Here is a 22177-nt window from a genome sequence, read left to right as displayed (position 1 = left end):
CGCAAACAAGTTGCACTTATAGGAGCAGGCTCTGATTGATTGCAATGTGTTGGTAAATTAGACAACAATTATTTGCAAAGCTTTGCCAATCTGTGTGGGAGTGATTATAGTTAGTCTGAGCCAGACTTTTGTTTGGAGTTTGCCTCTCTCCAGGTGACCTCTGCAATCACCTTGCAATTGAAAGTGGTGCGTGGTGGGGTACTTCGAATGCAAAAAGTATCAATTTTCATGGTCACAAGGAGGCTGTAGTCATATTTTTTACTCTAGTGTGCCTGAGCCATTAATAATGTGGACATGTAGATACCAAAAATGCTGAACAGTAGCCTACGTGTGAATGTTAAACAAGCCCTTGATGCACAGAATAGCCACACTCTAGAGCACACACTACTTAATTATCTGATTTACTCTTAATGGGAGTATAATTTGCAACGTGAATACTATTCTACATTCAATTAGAATAAAAACTCCAATCTGAAAACATAAACTTTGCAAAATATTTATCAAGATCATAAATCAAATGAGAAGTGGAGTCATTTTCTCAAAGTTTTCCGTACAGCAATTTTGCAGCTATTGGAGTCAGCCCCTGCAGGACAGTAGAAATACTACACGTTTAAGTAATGTCCTTCATGACTTAAATGGCTTCATCAAGCGGCAACTATACTATACTGCATGCTGCACTGCAAGTTAGAACTATGCTACCGTTCATATTAGACTAAAATAACCTCAACTCTTTTGCAAAATGAGAGGAAAACAGGGCAAATAAAACTCAAACAAGCAAAGTGTGAAAGCAAGCAAATTTCTTACTTAATGCTTTTAGAGTTGATCATGTTACATGATGTCTGTTTAAGTCAAGGATCTGAATACTTCCTCCATCAGACAGCTGTTGTTTGCAGAAGTAAATAATAGATGTGATTACACTCGATTCTAGCAGATGTGCATGTGAGTTAGTGGCAGAAAACCATTTTTGCATTGCATTAAAAAGTTGATGTGATAGATGAGATGAGTCAGACTGAGGAACAGATGAGTCACACATTCAGACCAGTTCTTTCAGTTTTGTGCACTGTCTCCTCAACATTTTGATAAGTATTTCGTAAGTACTGTACAATAGGCCAAGAGGTGTGAAGCTGATAAATTGGCACTTGCTATCCAAATCTCATGTACTGTTACTTTCTCATAACATGGCTGTATACTTCACAGACTGAAGTTTGAACACACAGAAAGCTAGACCACCTCTATATGAGGTTTTAACTAGATTGCCCCTGAAGTTGCTCCTATATTTATTTCTTATGTTAATATTCTTAGTATAATATTTTATACCAAGTATGATTAACAGATATATTCAATAGATTAGTAATATAGACAGACCACAAAGTATGTAGCCAATAAAGCAAAAGTTAAATAGTTTAAATTGTTGGTCAGTTTGATCACAGATTTAAACTAAAGGTTGCCCTTTTATAAGGAAGTCGTCCCCCCCCCCCATGCACACACACCTTGGAATGCTTTTCAGACTGTTTTAAGAGTCATTATTGTTCCAGCCAAGGCAGAACTGCTTCCCATTTGCCCAGAGACATTGTTAATAAGCAATTTATTTTGAAGCCAAATTGAGAGAGGCGATCTCTATTGAAACAGCTTTTGTTTTTGTGTCTCTTTTCTGCCTTTGACAGCATACTTTCCCTATCTGCAGGCAATTATTAGGAGCTGTATTAAGTCTGTCTGAGGGGAATTGATTTGAGCTCCATTCATCTGCTTTGTCTCATTTGTACACATGCACACACAGACATTCACAGAGCAAGGGCAGTAGTTTTTTTTTTTCTAGGACACACTGGTCCTGCTTTTGGCAAGCGCACATGAGAGGGCTTTTGTGGGGATTGGGTAAAGAGGCCGACGAATGTGTACGAGCAGACAGAAGTGTGTGTGTGTGTGTGTGTGTGTGTGTGTGTGTGTGTGTGTGTGTGTGTGTAAAAGAAAGAAATACTGATATACCACACAAAATAAATGGAAAATTATTGTTGTATCCTCGAGGTAGTTGTGCTCATACAAATTGGGTAATTTGACTCTGCGTGCTCGAAACAGGGAGCACCTGGACTCGGAGGAGAAGCAAATAATCTCCCTTTAAACAAAAAGTGCATAGACACACATGCACAGCAAACACACACGATCCATTCAACCATTATAAAAGCTAACTGGTTTGTCATGGCCTTTCCTCCAAGGGAGAGCAGCCATACCCACAGAAGAGGGAACTATTGTCTATATTGTTGGAGCCCATCTGGTAGTAAGGAAAAGACAGGCTGACAGTTCTGTCCTCATTTGGCTTGGCTAGTTCCATTGAGAGCAGTATATCGTATATCAGAGAGCTGGGAAGTGTACAAAACACACACTGCTGCTATCTTATATTATATTCAGCTGTCTGTTATATAAAGTATCAATTGGCTTTAAAAGAGCATTTTTGCTGAGATAGTTCCTCACTGTTTTGCATTGTTCTAGTCTGAAATTGTATTTCAGTTTACCTCAAGAGGAAACATACCACACTCACACACACATACGTCCATAGTAGAGTATAAAAATAAGACTGGAACCCAAAGAGTAGCAGCTTTTATTTGTGAGAGTGTACTAAACGGCAAATGAGTCAGCTGAGTCATGCAGCCAAAAACATGGAAATCTGTCAAGATGCCCATGCTACACGAGCTGATGGAAACAAAAGGTTTCCTTTAGCTAAATATAGAGCTGTTGGACTCATTTGGAAAAATTACACAATCCCAGATCAGTGCTTTTATACTGGTTTTAGGTTAGATGAAGGGTTTTTGCTGTATAACTTATCTGAATTGCTGTGATTAAGATGTTAAAGAAGAATATGGTTTGGGGCATGTTACATTTTTCTTAACAGATGGTTTTAGAGGCACTCAGGCCGGGCCTGGGTCACAACAGACCTATTTCAGTGTAATGTAGCACACCATCAAATCTCTTCTCCAACATAGAGTCTGTGTTATAAAATATGACTACAGAGTCCTTTAAGGGTATTTATATTTTATGGGCTAAGAAAAAAGACAGAGGGCATGTGGGTCTAATTCTCTATCCATTTTCCCTCTTTTGATTTTATTTGCTTTTATTGTGTTCCCTCTTTCTCCTCTGCTTTTGCACTCGTCCTACAGATTTGCTCACTGATTACTGTGGGTACATAAAGGAAAAAATTGAGGCTCAGTGTAAGTGTGACAGCAAAAGAAACAGAAAGGAAATGTGAAAGGTGTTTACAAGCTATGAAATACACACTGGTTGTACATGCAATATATAACCTGTGTGACTTTTCTTCTCCAGAACATACTTATGATGCAGGTATAGAAAAATGAAAAAAACAAAGGTACAGAAGATATGTGCAGGGCAATGAAATGGAAATGAATAGAGTGATATAGAGAGCTGCATGAGTAATGAGTCAAATTATGATTTGGGCGTCGTACAGAGCTGCTGCAGGTATGATGGATTCCTCTTCTTTCTGCGCCTGTGTCACGGCTGGCGGAGGGAGCCGTGTGGTGTGGAGGAAAAGGAGGACCCAAGATGCAGCAAACTGATGATACGAGTGATGTTTTATTTACAAAGGTGGTGGTGACAAAAACAGGCAACGAGGTATGAGTACTTTACAAACGGAAACCTAAACTGGGAGAAACTAAATAGCAAACCTGAGACCGTACAAAGGGGGTGCGGGGCAGAGGGACACAGAGACAGGACACCATGGAACGCAGATGAATGCAGAGATACGCAGAAATACACGGATGAGTGCAGACGACCCGACGAGGAGCACAGGCAGACACCAACTATAAATACACACACCAGGTAATGAGGAAATGGCACACAGGAGGGGACACAGCTGGAACTTAATGGGCATAACGAGACACAGACCTACAAAGTAAAACAGGAAATCTAGAACCCGAACCGGACACAAGGGGGGAGGACACAGAATAACTAGAACAGAGGGAAATAGTCACAAAACACAAAACGCTGGGTCAACGACCCAGGACCATGACAGCCTGCGAAGGACGTAGCTCTCCTACTCTCAGTAAGCTCTCTGTGTGCTGCACCTCCACACATACAAGTGTTTGATATTGTGTCTGTGTTCATGGGAGTGCGGCTTGGTTGTAAAAGCTGTTTACTGTGGGTAATGGTATGTTAAATGTGAGTGTCCCCAGGGTTAACTGCCAAACTGTAGTAAAACTTAACCATAGAAAGAGTCTGCCTGTGTGAGCCAGCCTTTTTACTGTTAGCCACCAGGTGGCTGAAGTGCTGACCAGGAAAAGAAAAAACATTTCTAATTTATGTACATAAGAATGTGCATTTCATTTGCCTTTTCTTTTTTGAGATTGGGAGAAAATTCACATTGGAAACATGTGGAACCCACAGATTTCTATCAAATGTATATTTTTCTTATTTTATTTATGTCAGCGACAACACTGCAACATTTAATAGATGCTTTATAACACTCACACACACAAAGAGATGGGTCCTGATATGTTCTTGCAGCTACATTACTGTTACATTTTATCAAATGTAAATGTAGTAGTTAAATGTGTCAGTATTTTCCCATAGGGTTATATGAAACAATATTTCATTTACAAGGGCTAAATCAAAATTTTAAGCTGATAACACTGAAATATCTATTTTATGGCTACTTTCTGAATTAGTGGAGAAAACTATCCTGACGTTTCCCTTCTGTTCCTTGCAGGACGGGCATTGCTGCGTTTAAATGGGGAGAAGTTGGAGAGGATGGGCATTGTCCAGGAGACACTAAGGCAGGAGGTCCTCCAACAGGTCCTCCAGCTGCAGGTCAGAGAAGAGGTCCGCAACCTGCAGCTCCTTAGTAGAAGTAAGATCTCAAGATTTTGTGAGCGAATAACCACGCTGCTGTGCACTTCTGTTTTGTGCCTGTAATTGTGTGCTGGTGTATTGATGTGAGAGAGGGAACAATAACAAGAGACAGGGGAAGAGCAGTTGGGCTTGGTTAAATTGGGAGGTGGCAGCGTGAGACCATTGATGCCTGCTGTGACATACGTGGAGTTGGGCATTCAAGTGCAATTGTTTGTGGCTGTGTGGTTTTATTGAAGGGAGCCCTTGATTTGCTGCACTGCCTCTGAATGGTGACTTCGGTAAATTCTTTTATTTTCCAGCCATCAATAAACTTGCTCAGGCAGGCACTGCTGACCTGGATTCAGACGTTGATGTGGTTTGTGTCTTAAAAGGAGTGTTTTTCTTTTTATCTGCTGCGGTGATTGTTTTCTGTGCGCATTGAGGACTGGGTGGCATCAAAGGGAAACACGTGCACAGGCTCCTTTCTCTGTATGAGCACGATTATATGGTTATTTAAAGCTTCCAACATTTTCAGTACATTTTATATTCCAACTTTAGCAGAATTACCTCATCCAATAGGCCAAATGTAATGATGATAAGTGCCATAGTTTTTCTTGGTGTAAGAGTTTGTATTCAAAGCCAAATGCGGGGCACCTTCACTCAGTTTAAACACTATAATCTTCAAGATCATGACCTATATCAAGAAGCAGCAACATCCTAGCTGAGCACATACCTTGAATAAAAGGGATTCTGCAACATTTAAGGGGAATTGCAAGAAGCTTACAGCCTTAGTCGTTTCTAGATTGTTCAAGCTTAAAACAAAAAATGTCTCGAGGTTTCAGATTATCCTGAAGAACAAAGCTTTTTCTGCAAAATTCAAGAAAAAAAAAAAAGCCCAGTCTCCCTTAACATGAGTGTTTTTGTCTAAAATTGATTATTTTGTTAAATCAGGCTGAGCAGTGAAGTTGTTTTTGTCATCAAGTGATCATCATCAACTGATGGCACAAGGGCTCTTATAATCACCAGTTAGATACAAACAAGTAAATGAAACACTCCTTGTACTTTGACAAGCTCTCCACTTTCAGTATCTGATCATGCATGCTGCTGAAGTTACTGTTTGGTTTTCTGCATATTCCTACTTGCTGCAGACCACTTTGGGGTAAGTGTGGGGAAAATATGTTTATGTGAATTTTAATTTTTCAGTGGCCCATACATAAAGCTGTGTACAGAGCCAGAGAGACGGAAGAGCTACACATCTGGGGCTACAGCACGAAGCTGTACAAAAATCCTGCATGGTTGTGCACTGTTGTCAAGGCATGGACAAGTTTGCCAGTTAAACATCTACAACAAACTAACAACAATAAAGATAAATCATCTTCAGTTTGAGATATAGGGAAGCAGTGAAGAGAGTTTATGTGGTTTAAAATATTATCATGTGATAGTTTGAATTTACATTCAGTAATGAAAACACTGGAGTTGTAGTTCTCTATTAATAAAAATGAATTCTTTAGAGCTTAGAAGCAAAGGTTGTGCCTGAAAGAGCAATAATGTAGATATATTCGGGGTGAGAGGTTGGGGTTGCAGAAAATGTTTGAGAGTTGCTGAATTAAGAATTGTAATTGGTATAAAACCCCTACAGTAATTAATGAATAACAAGAAACAGCACACAGGACTGAATTGGGTGACTACTAAAGACTAAATTCTAATTTGTTTCAGTAAAAGGCGCTGCACTTTCTTTGAAGTGGTAATTATACAAAATCAGTCTCAGGTTAGCACTCAGTACTGTTTGACACGGATGGACCACTCCCTCTCATCTTTTTGCCTCATTCACTTCACTTACAGATAAAGAATGTAAAAGTGCATTTGATGGCATGCGTGCCAACCAAGCATGCTGTATTAAATTAAGCTGAATTAAACTGAGACATGTGATGCAACTTACTGGTAGGCAGAATTGCTTTTGGAAACTTCTATTAACTGGAAAATGCATTGCAATGCAAATGTAATTTCCCAGTTCAGCAGCCTCTGACTTTAAGCTATAAGGCCAAGCTAATTTGGTGCACTCATAAAACACCTGAGTTTCACAGGGTTGCAGGGTATTCAAAGGTGATAAAGGCAGGTCGAGGTGTGAACCCTTGGAAGAAGCGATAATGGGGATGTTTCAGTGGCTGAAATGAAATGAGAAGTGTTATGAGGTGGTGTGATGTGATGAGGTGCTGATGAGGTGCTCATCTCAGGAAAAGGTGAAGGTCTGGACTGAAACTGGTTTAGTGTAAGATAACAATCTTGTCATTTTCTAAAAAACAAGTTAATGTTGCAATCAACTTCATGTAACCAGTGTCAAAGTCATCCACAATTTTATTGTCAGAACTTCTCAGAAGTAGAGGAGGAAGAGACACAGCTGTTTTCTAGCCTAAAGTCAAACGTCGCAGTTTATTGTCAGTGCCTCAGCCAACTTGTATCTTAACCATTCCAGTAACATGGCTGTAGAAATAAGACACCAATGGCTGTCACTTACCTGACCATTTTCATCCAAACCACTGATCCCACTGCTTTTGTATGATTTTGGTGTGCCTGTAGCTCAGGTGGTAGAGCATGTCACCTACAAATCAGAAGACTGGTCATTCGATCGCGGGGCTGCTCCAGTCTGCATGCCAAAAATCCTCGGGCAAGACACTAACCAGGTTGCTCTCCAATGCATCCATCAGAGTGTGAATGTTAGACACAAAGTGCTTGTATGAATGAGTGTGACTAGGTGAATGAGGCATGTTGTTTAAAGCATTTTGAGTGTTCAGGTAGAGTAGAGAGGCACTACATAAGAACCAGTCCATTTACCATTTGCCATAAAGCTTCATAGAGACATTTATGGCCCGCAGATTATCCTCTTATTTCCAAAAGTTCCAAAACTCTTCCTTTATCCCTACCAAAAAAATATATATTTCAATTTTTTAGTAAAATATATTTCTGATGGAATTAAGTTTCTGTGGATCAGTCACCAGGTGGGGCTGGGTTAAGACGGAAAAAATATGCTGATGTGAGGAGAAAAGGGAATGAGGCTGACGTTTTGGCTTGTGAGTCAGATGTGGAGAAGGATGCTGATGGTGAAACGGAAGATAGAGAGAAAGAAAGAAAGAAGCAGACTCACTCAGTGGTTAATGCATATTAGGATTTAGACTTGTTCATCTTTGCTCACTCCACACACACTTCTAACTATTCTCCCTGAATGATTCGCCCAATACACTTTCAATTCTGGGGTGATTTAGCAGAGCCGTCATACCAGCTGTCAGGTCTGATTCATCTCCAGTGGATTTACCAAAAATTAAATATTGATCTCACAATAACTTTAAAAAAAAAGGGGGGGTGAAAATACAGATGCAGCAGTAAAGCTGAATCTGATGGGAGCTTGTCTCTGATCTGAGCCGCGATAGCACACTTTAACGCAACCCTTACAAGGCCCTCACATTATTGATGTCAGGATTGTAGAAGGCTCTGTTCAGTAATTCTTAAGCTTTTACAAGCAGTGCAGACTTTCTCTGTCTCTCTCCAATTCATTAAAAAAGCTGAAACAGAGCTGTGATACAAAATTAAAGGGACAAATTATAGAAAAGAGCACCTAAACACCTGGAGGGTATGATTTGAATATGGAGAGGTGAAAAAGACAAGACTAGTGTGCCATAAAAAGGAGGACAGAGAGCTGAGACTGGAGGTGAAGTGTTTAACAGAGAAAAATACTGGAACTGAAATGAACAGATCACAGAGATAAAGAAATGAGACAGGTGAAGAGGTTAATAAAGGGACATTGATACTTGATCTGATTTCACTTTTATTCTCTGACTACGGGGCCCTACTTTTCTGCTTCTTGTTAATCTGCGTAAAGCAGGCTCAGTTGCTTAAAGCAATGTAATAACATTTCACACTCAGCCAAGAATGAGATTACTTTGGCTGCAAATTATGGTTGAAAATGCTCTTCTGCATGCGATACCCAGTGAAAAACAAAACTCTTGTCTGTGGATAAAAGGGAAGTTTGTCTGTTATTTGATGTCCATAAAAATTGTGGAAAGATTTTTTTTAAGATGTTCCCCATCTGTAAATTTTGATTATTAAATTAAAACATTTCATGATATTTCCATGCCCTGAGAAAATAGCAAAATAAAACTGGAGGTGCAGAAATGTAAAAATAGACTAAAACACTAGATGGGATGGTTGGAGGGGGATGTTTTGGCCTCCACTGCACCAGCTGCGAATGTTCATTTTTAAGATGTCTTTCACAAGTCACCCAACTTCATGAAAGCCCGTGACTAAACTGCTACTCTGCCCTTTAAAGGTTGGCTGTGGTGACTTCGATGGTTAGGTATTTTTGGTTTCTGTAATAGCAGCCCTTCCTGTGAGCCTCGGAAGAACACATAATCTCTTAAAGTCCTCACAAGCCTTTTCTTTCCTCCCTAAACTCCTGATATTCACTTCTAAAGACTTTGCTAGATTTTTCTCATTGGCTTCTTTTTTCTTTCCTTCTACCATATAAAACATGAATGGAAACAACATAAATAAAACTGATGTTTTAGAAAACACACAGTTCATTTTCAGTCATTGCTGCAGATCCATGTAATGGATCTTGTCTTACTTACTGACCACTCAAAGCACTTTACAACTCACCTGCCTCACAGCCATAATCGATTAAGAATCACCAATTAACCTATAATTCGGGTCTTTTGATTCTAGGCTGAAGGCGGTGTACCTTGAAGAAATCTATCCTAATCAGAGAGAAAGCAAGAAAAGTCCACAAAGAAAGGCCCAAGCAGGGCAAGAGATTCAAACTAGGAACCTTAAGCAGCCTATCACTGTGCTTTAAAAATACATAACTTGTTTGGGACACTAAAAAGCCCAAGGTAAACTCTTAAGGCATACATATATATTCATGTTTGAGAAAAAAAGAACCCATCCACCCATCCATCCATCTTCATCCGCTTTGTCCGGGGCCAGGTCGCGGGGGCAGCAGCCTAAGCAAAGAGGCCCAGACCTCCCTCTCCCCAGCCACCTCCTCCAGCTTATCCGGGGGAATACCAAGGCGTTCCCAGGCCAGCCGAGAGATATAATCTCTCCAGCGTGTCCTGGGTCTGCCCCGGGGCCTCCTCCCGGTGGGACATGCCTGGAACACCTCACCCAGGAGGCGCCCAGGGGGCATCCTTGTCAGATGCCCGAACCACCTCAGCTGGCTCCTTTCGATGTGGAGCAGCAGCTGCTCTACTCTGAGCCCCTCCCGGATGGCCGAACTTCTCACCCTATCTCTAAGGGAGAGGCCAGCCACCCTTCGGAAGAAGCTCATTTCTGCCGCTTGTATCCGCGATCTCGTTCTTTCGGTCACTACCCACAGCTCGTGGCCATAGGTGAGGGTAGGGACGTAGATCGACCGGTAAATTGAGAGCTTCGCTTTTACACTCAGCTCCCTCTTCACCACGACGGACCGGTGCAGCGTCCGCATTACTGCAGCTGCAGCCCCAATCCGTCTGTCGATCTCCGGCTCCCTTCTCCCATCACTCGCGAACAAGACCCCGAGATACTTGAACTCCTCCACTTGGGGCAGGAACTCATCCCCGACCCGGAGTGGGCACTCCACCCTTTTCCGGCTGAGAAAAAAAGAACCCTACATCAATTGGCATGTTTTCAGTTATTCTTTTGATATATGGGCATTTTTGATAACATGACATGAAATTTTTTGCTTTGCAATAGCTCATTTTGCCTCCTTCACCTAATAAGATGTGTTCATGCAGTCCAAGAGTCTTGTTGCTTCTGGTTCCCCTCCAGTGCTCTTTTGAAATTGGCCAAGTTTCTCTCAGAGGGGATGTTTGGTTTCCAAGTGCCTCTTTGCCTTATTTGGCACCATGTTCATATTAGACGACTTCTCCTGACAGATGACACGCTGAGGCTGAGGGCTGCTGACATCCGCGGTCTAGCAGAAGTCATAAGAAAGGGGGATTTTAAGATCATTCCTGATAGCTTCTTCTCCCTGTTTTCAGGGGGTCTGTGGTCACATTGTTGGTAGATGTGTTTGGTTCATGCAAGAAAATGATTCATGTTCCCCTATCTGAAATCTTGTTACGCTCTTTGCTAAACCAGGGTTTAATGTGTTACGCTATGATAATTCCTACCCTCCAGAAACAACATGAAATGACTTAGTTCAGTTTCACAGACACCTCTTAAAAAACAGGGAATAGAATTTGCATCTGAATTGGAAAAAGGGGGCCTACAGCTATCAGATATTGGATATGTTTTATTTCGTTTTACGGCATGTAAATAATAGTCAAGTAATTGTCAGTGATGAGTAATGATCAGTCAAATGAACAATAAGGGAATTGATAGTAATCTTTTGCATATAAAATACCAATCATCTATCTAACCCATCCAACCATACAGAGGCTGATTCCAGTGAGATAAATGTGTTCTGATAGTCAGGGTCCATTTCATGGTTAAAAACAAAGTCCAGCTCACAATGATGTGACTCTTGGAGCATAACCCACCTCACTCCTTTACATATTGTTTAATATTAGACTGAAAAACTTTTGGAATTCACTGTTATAAACTTTTTATCCACTTTTTAAGTCTGCAGACAGTAAGCGTTTGAAATGCAAAACATTTGAAAGAATGTAGATTTACATCCCAGCATCAAAGCTAAATGCAAATTTATACATGAGCGCATCCGTCCTGGCAGTACTATGCAGCATACAATACTGCTCTTCATGTATACAACCCTGCTACTGTTGGGAATGGTGCGGTGCCTTATCTTTTTTTGTGTGTGTGGATCTTTTATTTGTACTTTTACACACTACATTTCAAGTGTTCTCGGTAGAATTGGTTGCTTTACTTTAGTCAGCAAGTGAAAGGTAAGGTTGATGTCTTTCAAAGCCCAGAGCCACAGCTCTCTTAGGGCAACGTAAACCATGCAGGGGTTGTAACATCTTGAATGCTTTGGGAGAGAGGATTCACATCAGAGCCCAGTGGGAGATCCACCTTCCCTCTTCCTCTTAGCCACTGGTTGCGAATAATATCTTTATAACATACTGTCAGACCCCCCCCCCCCCACCTTCTTCTTCAACATATCAATTTTTCATCAGTCATTCTGTGCATTTGTATGCAGCCATCTGCCATATTTTAGACTCTTTCCAGTAATTATCTAAAACTGATGAAGTTGCAATTAACCTCTACAAAACACCAGACACCACCCACCCCCAAATGCAAAAAGAAACCCTGTCAATAGCACTTTGGCTGCCTTACAAGACTGCCTTGGTAACCTTTTTGCTCTGAATCGATTCTGTGTGTTGCCCATCCTTGCACAGCTTTACTCGGAGCTCCCTATGGTGCCCGCCAGCTGAATTAGAATATGAATGAAACTCTGAGTGTGACAGACAGAGAAGAAGGAGGAACATGTCATTTCTCCTCAGAACAAATTTTGCTCAGTTGCGTTTCACCCCCATCCCTCCCGTCTTCCCAACCACCTCCCCTCCTCTGCTTCATCTAGGCTCTGACGACTCCATAGGGAGCTCATTTAAAAGAATTTCTATCACAGAAACTGTTTTCTCTTTGTCTGTGCAAGCCTCAAGTCATATCAGCGCCTCTCTGTCCTGTCTGCTTTTCCATTCTGTCCCGCTGTTGTTTCCTGGTCGAGGTTTACTACGGTTCTACGTTACATCTGTCTGTGTTGGCTGCAAATCTACAGACAGGTATTGTCTCTTCCTTGGCAATCAGAAAAGGAGGGCTTGGAGCCGAAATGCCAACAGTCTGGGAAAGAAAAGTCTGCCGTTCTGCTGACACTGGTGTCATTTTAGGATGCAACAAACTGGCTAGTTGTCAGGGAAACCACCTGGTTGAATCTGTTGTTTGAAAAGACCCAAGAATAGATAATTAGAGAAAAAAAAAGGTTTGCTAATTAAATCCCTTTTTTGTAAAGCTTTGTAGCCTTTTCTACCTCCAATTATTAATAATTTATTCATCTCCATTTTATTGTCTTTTTCACTACTTAGTACCATTATTCTACTTCTTAGTCAGTCTGCCAGTGCTTGTCCAAATGACTGTTTGTTTTGGAGACTGTTGCTCTGTGACTGAGTGCAGAGTATTACATCAACAGAGATTAATCACAAAAGTTTCACACTAGTGTAAATGTGGTTGTATATTGTACTCGGAACAACAAGCATGAATTTTATTCTGTTGTTCGGTGGTTGTCTTTTTCCCCCACTTCTTTAGTTGAACCTATGAAAAATGCAAACAACAACACAGTTTGATAGCCATGAAATAGTAGTTTTACACCAACATGGTGATTCCCAAAGAGGTATTAGTCAAGTTTAGAGCATGCTGTATCGCTATACGTTGTGCAGTCCCCCCCCCCCAAGAAAAAAAAAAAACCTGAGGAGACTGAACCAGGCCTGAAGACTATCCACTGCCGATGAATAGTATCTTGGGGGGGGGGGGGGGAATCTGACACAGGATTATAGAGATGTGTCTGGTCCTTCCATTTATCCATCTACAGTTCACCAAAACCACAATGAAAGGTTGCTGACAATAAGGCATCCTTACTGAGACAAATGCTTGGATATTAGAGAGACTCTTAGATACATCTGTGCTCTCAGGACAGCACAGACTTGCACTGAGTGCATACAGAACAAGCATACCAAGAGAGAAATGTGTATTAACTATTTACTGAGGTCACAAAGGAGTATGATGTAAGAACAAACTAGTGCTGCACTTTCAACCTCTTTTGCATGTGAATCCTATTTATGTATTCCCCTCTCTTCTCTCCCCTCTCTGCAGCCTCCTTTGGAAATTTCTCTTAGCTCATCCCTGGATCCATTTAGTGGCCCTTTCCCTCATCCCTTGTCACAATACGTCTCTAGGAGCCATGGAAGAGCTGCTGTCTTCAAATATGTGAGCGGAGAATCAACGAGTGAAAGGGGAGAGGACGAGCCTATAGACTACATGCCAACCAGTCTGGAGGATTCTCATTCAACACGGCCAATCGGGTTTACAGACACTGAGACAGAGACAAAAACCCCGCTCTAGGCAGGGTTACCCCCTGTAACATACGATAAGATGATAAGATGAAAAGATGAAAGATTAACAATCTTTGTGATGATGTTTGCCTGGCGCGGGTATATCTTCGGTCATAGCAAATCTCCTTTTGGTTTCCTTTCTCAGCTGGAATGCACTGATTGAGTCATTTCAGCAGTAGCTATTGAAATTATATGTATTTGACATAAGTAGCGGTTATTGAATGAATTATTTTTTGACATGGTTTCACTTAGTTTGTAATAAGCATTTGGCCCAGTGGCAAAGGAAATGTGGATGTAACCATAGATTTATAGGCAGAGCTACAATTTAGACAATGGAACCTTACATTTAATCTTTATCTCCCTGTAAAGTAACAACCATGAGCGTATTCAAAGGTAATTAGAGCTTTTGTTAAAAGCATTTGACTAATGCCAGTTTAATCAACCCCTCACCCACGTGTCACACTGCATTTTCCTCTCAGGACATCGGTGTCAGAATTTGCAGGCTTGGAAGACGAACATTAACACTTCAGGCTGAATGTCATTCCCACAATAAAATTTTTGTATTGTGACTAATCTGCAGTATTTCAGTGAGAATTTAGAAATATATATTATAGGGTGTGAGCATTGTAGAGTAACATACACTTTAATGTGTGTATACTGTAACAGTTCTTTGGTCTTTTATTAATGAAATGGATCCAAGGGGCTCACAGAGTTAATGAGATTATAATTGCTTGATAAAGCAATAATGCTAGTGCTAAAAGGTGAAGAAGATGCACATCTGTAGAGATGGGATGCACCGTGTGAGTGTCTGCTGACGGAAATAAACACCTTGCCCTCTACAGTGGCAGTACTTGCAAGCCTTGTAGTTTCAGTCCTTTGTCTGTGATCATGTATACTGTATGTCACCTCTTACACACAGATACAACAAGAAGGATGGGTCTCCGTTTGTGTTCCATCTTGTTTCTCTCCCTGATGTGACGCTGTACTGTCAAATGGTCAGAAAACAAGATACGGTTGAGATTCCCACTGTGAACGAAACCAGCACCTTTGATGTCCTTCTAGGCAACAGCAGACAGCGACGATGACAATGATGCTCAAGACGGATGACTAAATCAGTGAAATGAAACGTTAAAAAAAAAAAAAAACACACAACTTCCAAAACATCTGCACCAACCATCTTCCAACTGTCCTTTTACAAGGACGCTTTGAGTAATGTGAGATATCGACTGTTAAATGGGAAGAAAACACACTTTTATTTTTAGATGAAAAAATGTACTGTAAATACTGGTTTACATTGACTGATGATTTATGACCTGCAAAAGGAGAAAATGTTTCTCTGTTTTACAGATTCAACAGTGGAATGGAAAATGATGAAAGCTGTCATCATGTTTTTTGAATAAACTAACTGAGATGAATTGTTAGTTGAGTTTTTAATCGGCAGCCTTTGAAATGCATGTATTTGACAGTAAAATAACAATGGGGGGGGGGGCACAACAAATGACGCTAAAAAGAGGAGACAAGACAAAGGAAGGCATAAAAGAAAGAATGGAAAAGAAACAAAAAAAAACAAGCCCCAGAACATAATCACACTTCAGCCTGATATACACCGCCAAAACCTATGAATCAGCCCTTTATTTAGTCAGTCTTACAATATAACATCCAATATTTTTCCAAGATAGAGAGATATTTTAAGTTATTTAAGTTAAAATAATTTTCAAAACTACAATTGGTTCCTCTACCCTTCTTGAAACACAGCGTCTGATTGGAAACAGATTTTTGGCAAGCAGTGCTCCCATTATCAAAATGGCTACAGAGCCAAACGATAGATTGTCCTCTCTGTTTCGACAAATCAACCCGAGTCTCTCTTGGAAAGGAAATTGGTTTGGATATTTTGAAATAAATACACCAGACACATCCAAAAATAAATGCAACGCAGTTCCATTTTTAGTTTTGAAGCTGTTAAAAAGGTTGTTTTGATGGTCAAATAATGTTTAAGACTTCTAAAAAAATGAATATGTAGCTCAAACTGTGAAATAACATTTTTATTTTCTTGCTAAACAGAGAGAAATGCAACTTGTGGGTTTCTACCTTCATTATACATAAGCAAAGATGAAAATGCATAGAAACGTTTCTTTTTATTTTGTTTCACACATGGTAAAACAGTAATTCATTTCCTACACACAAACCTTTGTTTCAATTAAAATGACACTGTATCCATGCATGAAAAGAAGCAGGAAGAAGAATAAATTCTTATTAACGCCTATCTATAACCATGCAAGTAGGCACTGACAACCAAAATACACTCTGACACTATTCTACACCAGTGTTGGGACTAACGCGTTATTAAGTAACGTGTTACAGTAACTACGTTATTATTGTGGTAACGAGCACGGTAACTAGTTATTATGCCAAAATCAGGAACGCGTTAGTCGTTACTGGGATTTAGATAGGGTCGTTACTCGTTACTTCGTGTGGTGGCTATCGCGGAGTTTCCACAGATTCAGTAACATTAGCAAGTGGTGGAGGCCAGCAGGTGGATGAAGGAAAAGGGACACAGAAGGAAAAGAGACCCGAGGCGGCCACCGGTCCAAGTGTGAACTGAACTTCAGGTAAGAAGTTATGACCTGCAGTCTCTCTGGGTCAGATATGAACCAAGTTTAGGTGGAGTTTATTTTCGTTGTTCTGACTTTTTCCGTACTGCGTGCTAGCTAGCATGACGGAGTTTCTATACAGCTGGGTGGTGCTATGTTACTGATGTTGAACTTTATTTTGTTCATAAGTTATTAGAGTTGCCAACCGTCCCGTCTGGTATTCAGAGAAAATATTACGCGTTTCTTATTGAGGTGAAAAGGAACAGTTTGTCCTGTAATTCAGCTACAATGAAAAAGGCACAAAGCTGGAGTTACTCTGTGTCTTTGCTGCACAGCTGCCTCTTCTTTTTTCATTCTCCCCCCTCCCTCTCCCGTTTCTACTTCAATCATGAAACTGATCAATGATCAGCTGATCGGCTTTTCTCTCTTGTTTATTTATCGCCCACTTTGCGCCGAAAGAGGAAACCAGCGGATGTCGCGCTAAACAACAGCAGCACGTTTAAGCTTGATCAGCTGTTGTTAGAATTTATTTAATATTAATTTCTAGTATCAGCTGATGTTTGCTGGAGCCACAGCTGTAAAGCTGCTGGTCATGATATGGTTTGGTTATGTGATGAGAGGGAAACATGAAGATGAAACCAGGAGATGTCCTTACTGAACCATCAGAGCTGTGATGGAGAAACAGGTTTACCTTTTAGGTGACATGAATGAGTTGAAGGGAAGTTATGAACTGTTTCTGAGAGACAAATAACACCAGGATCCTTTTCTAAGCAGCTGACAGCTGGTAACTGTGCAGGGGCGGGTCTAGCAAAGTGTTGCCAGGGGGGCATGTAGGGCATTAACAGGGAGAGGGGGGCACAAAGAAATACTTTCTTATTCTCATTTAAAATGTCTCGCTTTTAAAAAATAATTATCTGAGTCTTACAACAAACGATTGATAGATTGATGCATATATACCATCAGAACAGTGAACATCACTGTCACAACAGTGTTTATTTTCATTCAAAGGCTTTATGATTTTTCCTATAATGGTGGGCCGGTCTCTAGTCAAAACGCCCGGGACGATTTATTTGTCCCAGTCCAGCCCTGTATGCAGCTCATCTGCAGTCTGCTGTTACCTACATCTTCCTATTCAGAAGGCAGAATTTCTGAGTTCTGAGTACAATCGAAAGCACCACGACTGCAGTTTTTGTGTTGGATGTAAAAGGCGCACATGACGCTGTGACGTAGGCTAGAATCATGGCAGCAGTCAATGACGGTCCAGGCGTGGGATTTCTCTTGTGGAAATATGCACATTATCGTTTCCTTTCTATTGGTAGGTGGCACAGTGCACTGTGGCAAGTAAGCAAGCTAGAAGACTGGCAAAGTTATGGAAGAAACACATTAACAAGAGAATTCTGAGTAAAACCAAAGTTACTTTCCCTAGTAACTAGTTACTTTGAAAGTAATGAGTAACTTGAAGTAACTGAGTTACTTTTGAGAGAAGTAACTAGTAATGTAACTAAGTTACTATTTTAAAGTAACTTACCCAACACTGTTCTACACACAACAAAACAAAACAAAACAGCAATCAGCAATGAGCAATACCACTAAATAGCAAATTAAAAAGGATAATTCTTTCTATAATTAACTCCTGTTATTTGAATCTTCTTCATATTGGTTTAACATTTTATTCTTATAGCACCTTTTAAATTGATAAACATTTGTACAACCCTTAAGATGATCATGGAGAGAATTCCACATTCTTATACCTATAACAGTTGGACTCATTTGCCTTCGAGTGGTCCGAGCAAACCTTAAAATAAAACTTCCTTCTACTATCCCCATTTTCTGAACACAATACAAATAATCTTTGTAACTTCAGAGGCAATGTTTTATTTTTTGCCCTAAACATAATTAATAATGTCTGTAATTTCACTATATCTTCTAGTTTTAATAATTTCAATTTTATAAACAAAGTATTTGTGTGTTCTCTGTATTTAACATTATGCATAATACGCAGTGCTCTCTTCTGTAATAAGTATAATGGTTTCATATTAGTCACAAACACAAACACTTGGTTTTAAAAGGTCACAAAACTTCCCCTCAGAATCAAAAAGTGCTTCTAGAAATTATAATTTGGCGTTATTACCTTAAATGAAGTGTGTTTATAATTTCAAGTGCGTAAAAATGTTCAAAAATAATTTTTTTAAGAAAAATTAACTCAATTTGAATTACAGTTACTGAATATTTGTTCCAGAAGTCGCACGTGCTTCCTGAATTGTGGGTCCATCTGTGACGACTCTGACTCTGTGAATGCAAAATAGTGCTACACACGATTATTGTGTCTTGCATGCACATTCATGCACGCACACTCACAAACACACACACACACATTGGCATCCAATTACTGAGAGACATGAAGCATCTCACCTGTTAATAACAGGGCACATGTATGATAAACAGAGTCGGTGAACAGTAGCTTTCTCAAGCTTGACGGGAAAAAAAAAATCTGGCGCAGATGGTTGGATGGTGCAGTTAATTGGATGCTGTTTACTGTTAAGTGTCTTTTCTTTCTCTGTGTGGCATTTGTAGATGAATGAATTCCTTTCAGAAAGCTGCTCTTTTATGATTATTCGCTAAAATACCCCAAAGCTGACACCCTTCTACCAGATTGTTTATCGTTATCTGCTAGTGACTTTGATCAGATGGATCTTAGTCATATGACAGCACTGAAATTGAATGAAAAACACTCTGTCCCCTCTCATCAGCTATATCTGTTGACAAGCCCTTTAACGGTTGCTTGAGTGAATTTCCTCTATGGAATAAACTTAAACAGCTAGAGAATTAAATTTTTACTGGCATCCCTCAGATGTTAATACAGAAAACTAGTACAAAACACATTAGCATGAAATAGTGCATGCCTGCTCCCCAGACTTTCACTGGAAAGGTCAATAACAGTCAGCTGCTGGTTCAACTTTTCAAGAGCCTTTAAGTGCACAGACCACTCCACCTGGCCAATTTTATAAACTATTAAGTAGCCTTTTGCTCACTCAGCAGAGCAGGAGTGGGAACATTAATCACTGCCATGGTTGGAAGTCTTAATCAGGGGTCAGACTAGGCTCTGTATGAACTATTCATTAACAGCCATTAAGGAAAGCAAATTTCAGGATCAGCTGGATATTCGGTGTAGAATGGCAGAAGCCAATTGCACCCCGCAGACTTGGTTTGTCAGCTGAGTGTCCCCTCTGGCCTAACAGATCAGAGATCAACCCCAACAGTGTCTGTACCAACACGTGTCGCTGCATAAAGTCCAGTCACTATGGAAGAAATATAGTATCATCAGAATTCAACTATTTTTAGACATTGAATTTATAACACTGAATTTTTATCCTCCAAATTTCCCTGCAAAAATATTCACCTGCAAAAATTCACCTGCAAAAAATTCACCATCAAATATTATGGAAGAAATATAGTATCATCTCTGATGATACTATATTTCTTCCATAAGTCACACATTAAATAGCGACAACAATGCTGCAGGAACCCAAATATTTCTATCCAGTAATCAACAAGAACGGTTTCTAACACAAAACAGGACTGCACTGCTCCCTTGTGGAAGAATCTGGATAAACCTTGACTGAAAAGAATAATGAAACTATATGAAAGCTTTTCAGTGGTAATAACTTAATGTTATATAGTCCAATCGTGTGAAATTAGTATCTATGACTATTCCCCACATGGGTTTATCTTTTTATTGCAAAAACATGAAGCCACATAAAAACCTAACCACTTTGTATGTTAAATACCACAAAAGTGACTATCCCTCTCTCTCTCCATAGATAGATAGATAGATAGATAGATAGATAGATAGATAGATAGATAGATAGATAGATAGATGGATGGATGGATGGATGGATGTGTGGTGGTTAACACTGTTGCCTCACACAGTTTGACTCCACCATCTCCACTGAGGTATTTCAGTAGTTGTATTTCTTGTTCCACTAGCCCACTTCTCATGAGTTTGTCTTGGTTTCCCAGCATCTGATGTGGACTTTAGTAAACCAGGTCACATCCAAGTTGGTATAAGTGTCACGTTTCGCATATGTGTCATGCTCCAGATCTAGCCTGGGGACCCTTCCTGGACACATGCTGATAGGGACATATATACACTCACTGATCACCTTATTAGGTACACTTTGATGGTGACTGGACTGGCTGGACTGTCTTGGACCTCATATCCTTCAGAACTCTCTTATTTTTTCCTCTCAGAGGTTCATTATTATTGCAGGATCTCTGTGTTACAATATAAAGCTTTGGATAATTTTAGCCATTCTCCTCTGACCCCTGGCATCAGCTAAGCATATTTGCACAGGCGACTGCTGCTCACTGGATATTTTCTCTTTTTTAGATAATTCTTTGTAAACCCTAGAGACGGTTGTGTAGGAAAATCCCAGTAAGAGTTTCTGAAATACTCATAAAATCCCGTCTGGCAACCATGCCACATTCAAAGTCACTTAAATCACATTTTTTCCCTAGTCTGATGCTCAGTTTTAACTCCAGGAGTCCATCTTGACTCTAGGGATGTATATATGGCCATTCTGAGACACAGCAAAGGAGTTGGCAAAAATGCTGGAGACCGTGATGAGGTTAATTTTACTTTGTATTTATTATTGCTTTTTATCTTAATTCTTTTTCACTCATTTTGTTTTGAAAAGTGTCCCATTGTGCACTAATGTTTTTTTTCTCATGCTCAAGTGCATGCAGGTCTTGGGGTCATGATATTTTTCATCAAGAAAAACCTTTTTAATCGCTAATCTCGCGCCTTCTCGGAAATATTTATTAGGCATTATTGAAATACCAGTAATACTTTTACATTAGTCAAACCTGCTATAAAAATGAGGATCTACCGCCCTCCTCTGGCAATAACGATCCCACATAAATTACATCATGGTTCCTGATGATTTCCACTAATAGGAAATATCGGGTCATGATGACTGGCACCAATCAAAGACTAGCAGGGACCCTCTGTTGTTTTACTGGAAGTGAGTGACGTGGCAGTGATGCTGTGAATGATTAATTTAGAAAGAGAGAGATGAAGAAAAAAAAGATGTGGGCTCACACCATATGTGAAGCATTTATTATTCTGTGTTAAATGGGGAAATGCCAGTCTGTTCATATAGCCCGTAACCAGCTTGCAGCTATACAGCAATTAAAGACCCAGCAGTGTTACTGACTGCAGGCCTGTGTGCTGTTAAGCTGCCATTAACATCAAAAAGGACTAATGGCTTATGTCTAAATACTGACCTTGAATTGAAAACACAGCATCAAAGACTTTTTACTCTTTACAAAACTCTGGCTTTAAATGCAAAATATTGAGCCAATTAATAATTCACTTTTTTATGTGGAGCCTTTTGCTCTTATGTATAGCCTTACTAAATTATAGGCATACTTGATATTTCAGAGGCTTTTTTTGGAGGGAGCTACTTGCAGTGACTACAGCACCGGCCTGGTATGACAGCTAGAACAGCCTGCCACAGACTGGACAAGAAGCCGTTATCGGCTACGCGGGAGGACATGGGAAGAACATTTTGGCTGCAGCTAGATTAAAATAATTCGCTAAGGGTTTGTATACGGAATTTAAGCCCTGACCCTTTTTTTTTGTCGTCAGGAGCGAGCGCCGTTACGTCGGAAGAGTAGCACGAGCCGGTATTGCAGCGAGTTTATTAGCCAGAAAGC

General features: G+C 40.1%; 1 protein-coding gene across 1 annotated transcript in view; it reads left to right on the top strand.

Annotated features, from left to right (window-relative positions):
- Nucleotides 1–6807, top strand: part of LOC146611104 (sterile alpha motif domain-containing protein 10-like) — a 37099-nt gene extending 30292 nt beyond the window's left edge. The window contains exons 4-5 of the mRNA XM_085345575.1: nucleotides 4712–4846; nucleotides 6779–6807. Coding sequence (XP_085201701.1) covers nucleotides 4712–4846; nucleotides 6779–6807 — 164 coding nt within the window. The remainder of the gene's footprint in view (nucleotides 1–4711; nucleotides 4847–6778) is intronic.
- Nucleotides 6808–22177: the final 15370 nt, after the last annotated feature.

Source organism: Diplotaxodon limnothrissa, linkage group LG20, assembly GCF_057381915.1.
Source record: "Diplotaxodon limnothrissa isolate DT_005_m linkage group LG20, D_limnothrissa_male_GT1.1, whole genome shotgun sequence".
Taxonomy (NCBI): Eukaryota; Metazoa; Chordata; class Actinopteri; order Cichliformes; family Cichlidae; genus Diplotaxodon; species Diplotaxodon limnothrissa.
Note: the sequence above shows the minus strand (reverse complement) of the source record. Positions and strands in the feature narration are given on the sequence as shown.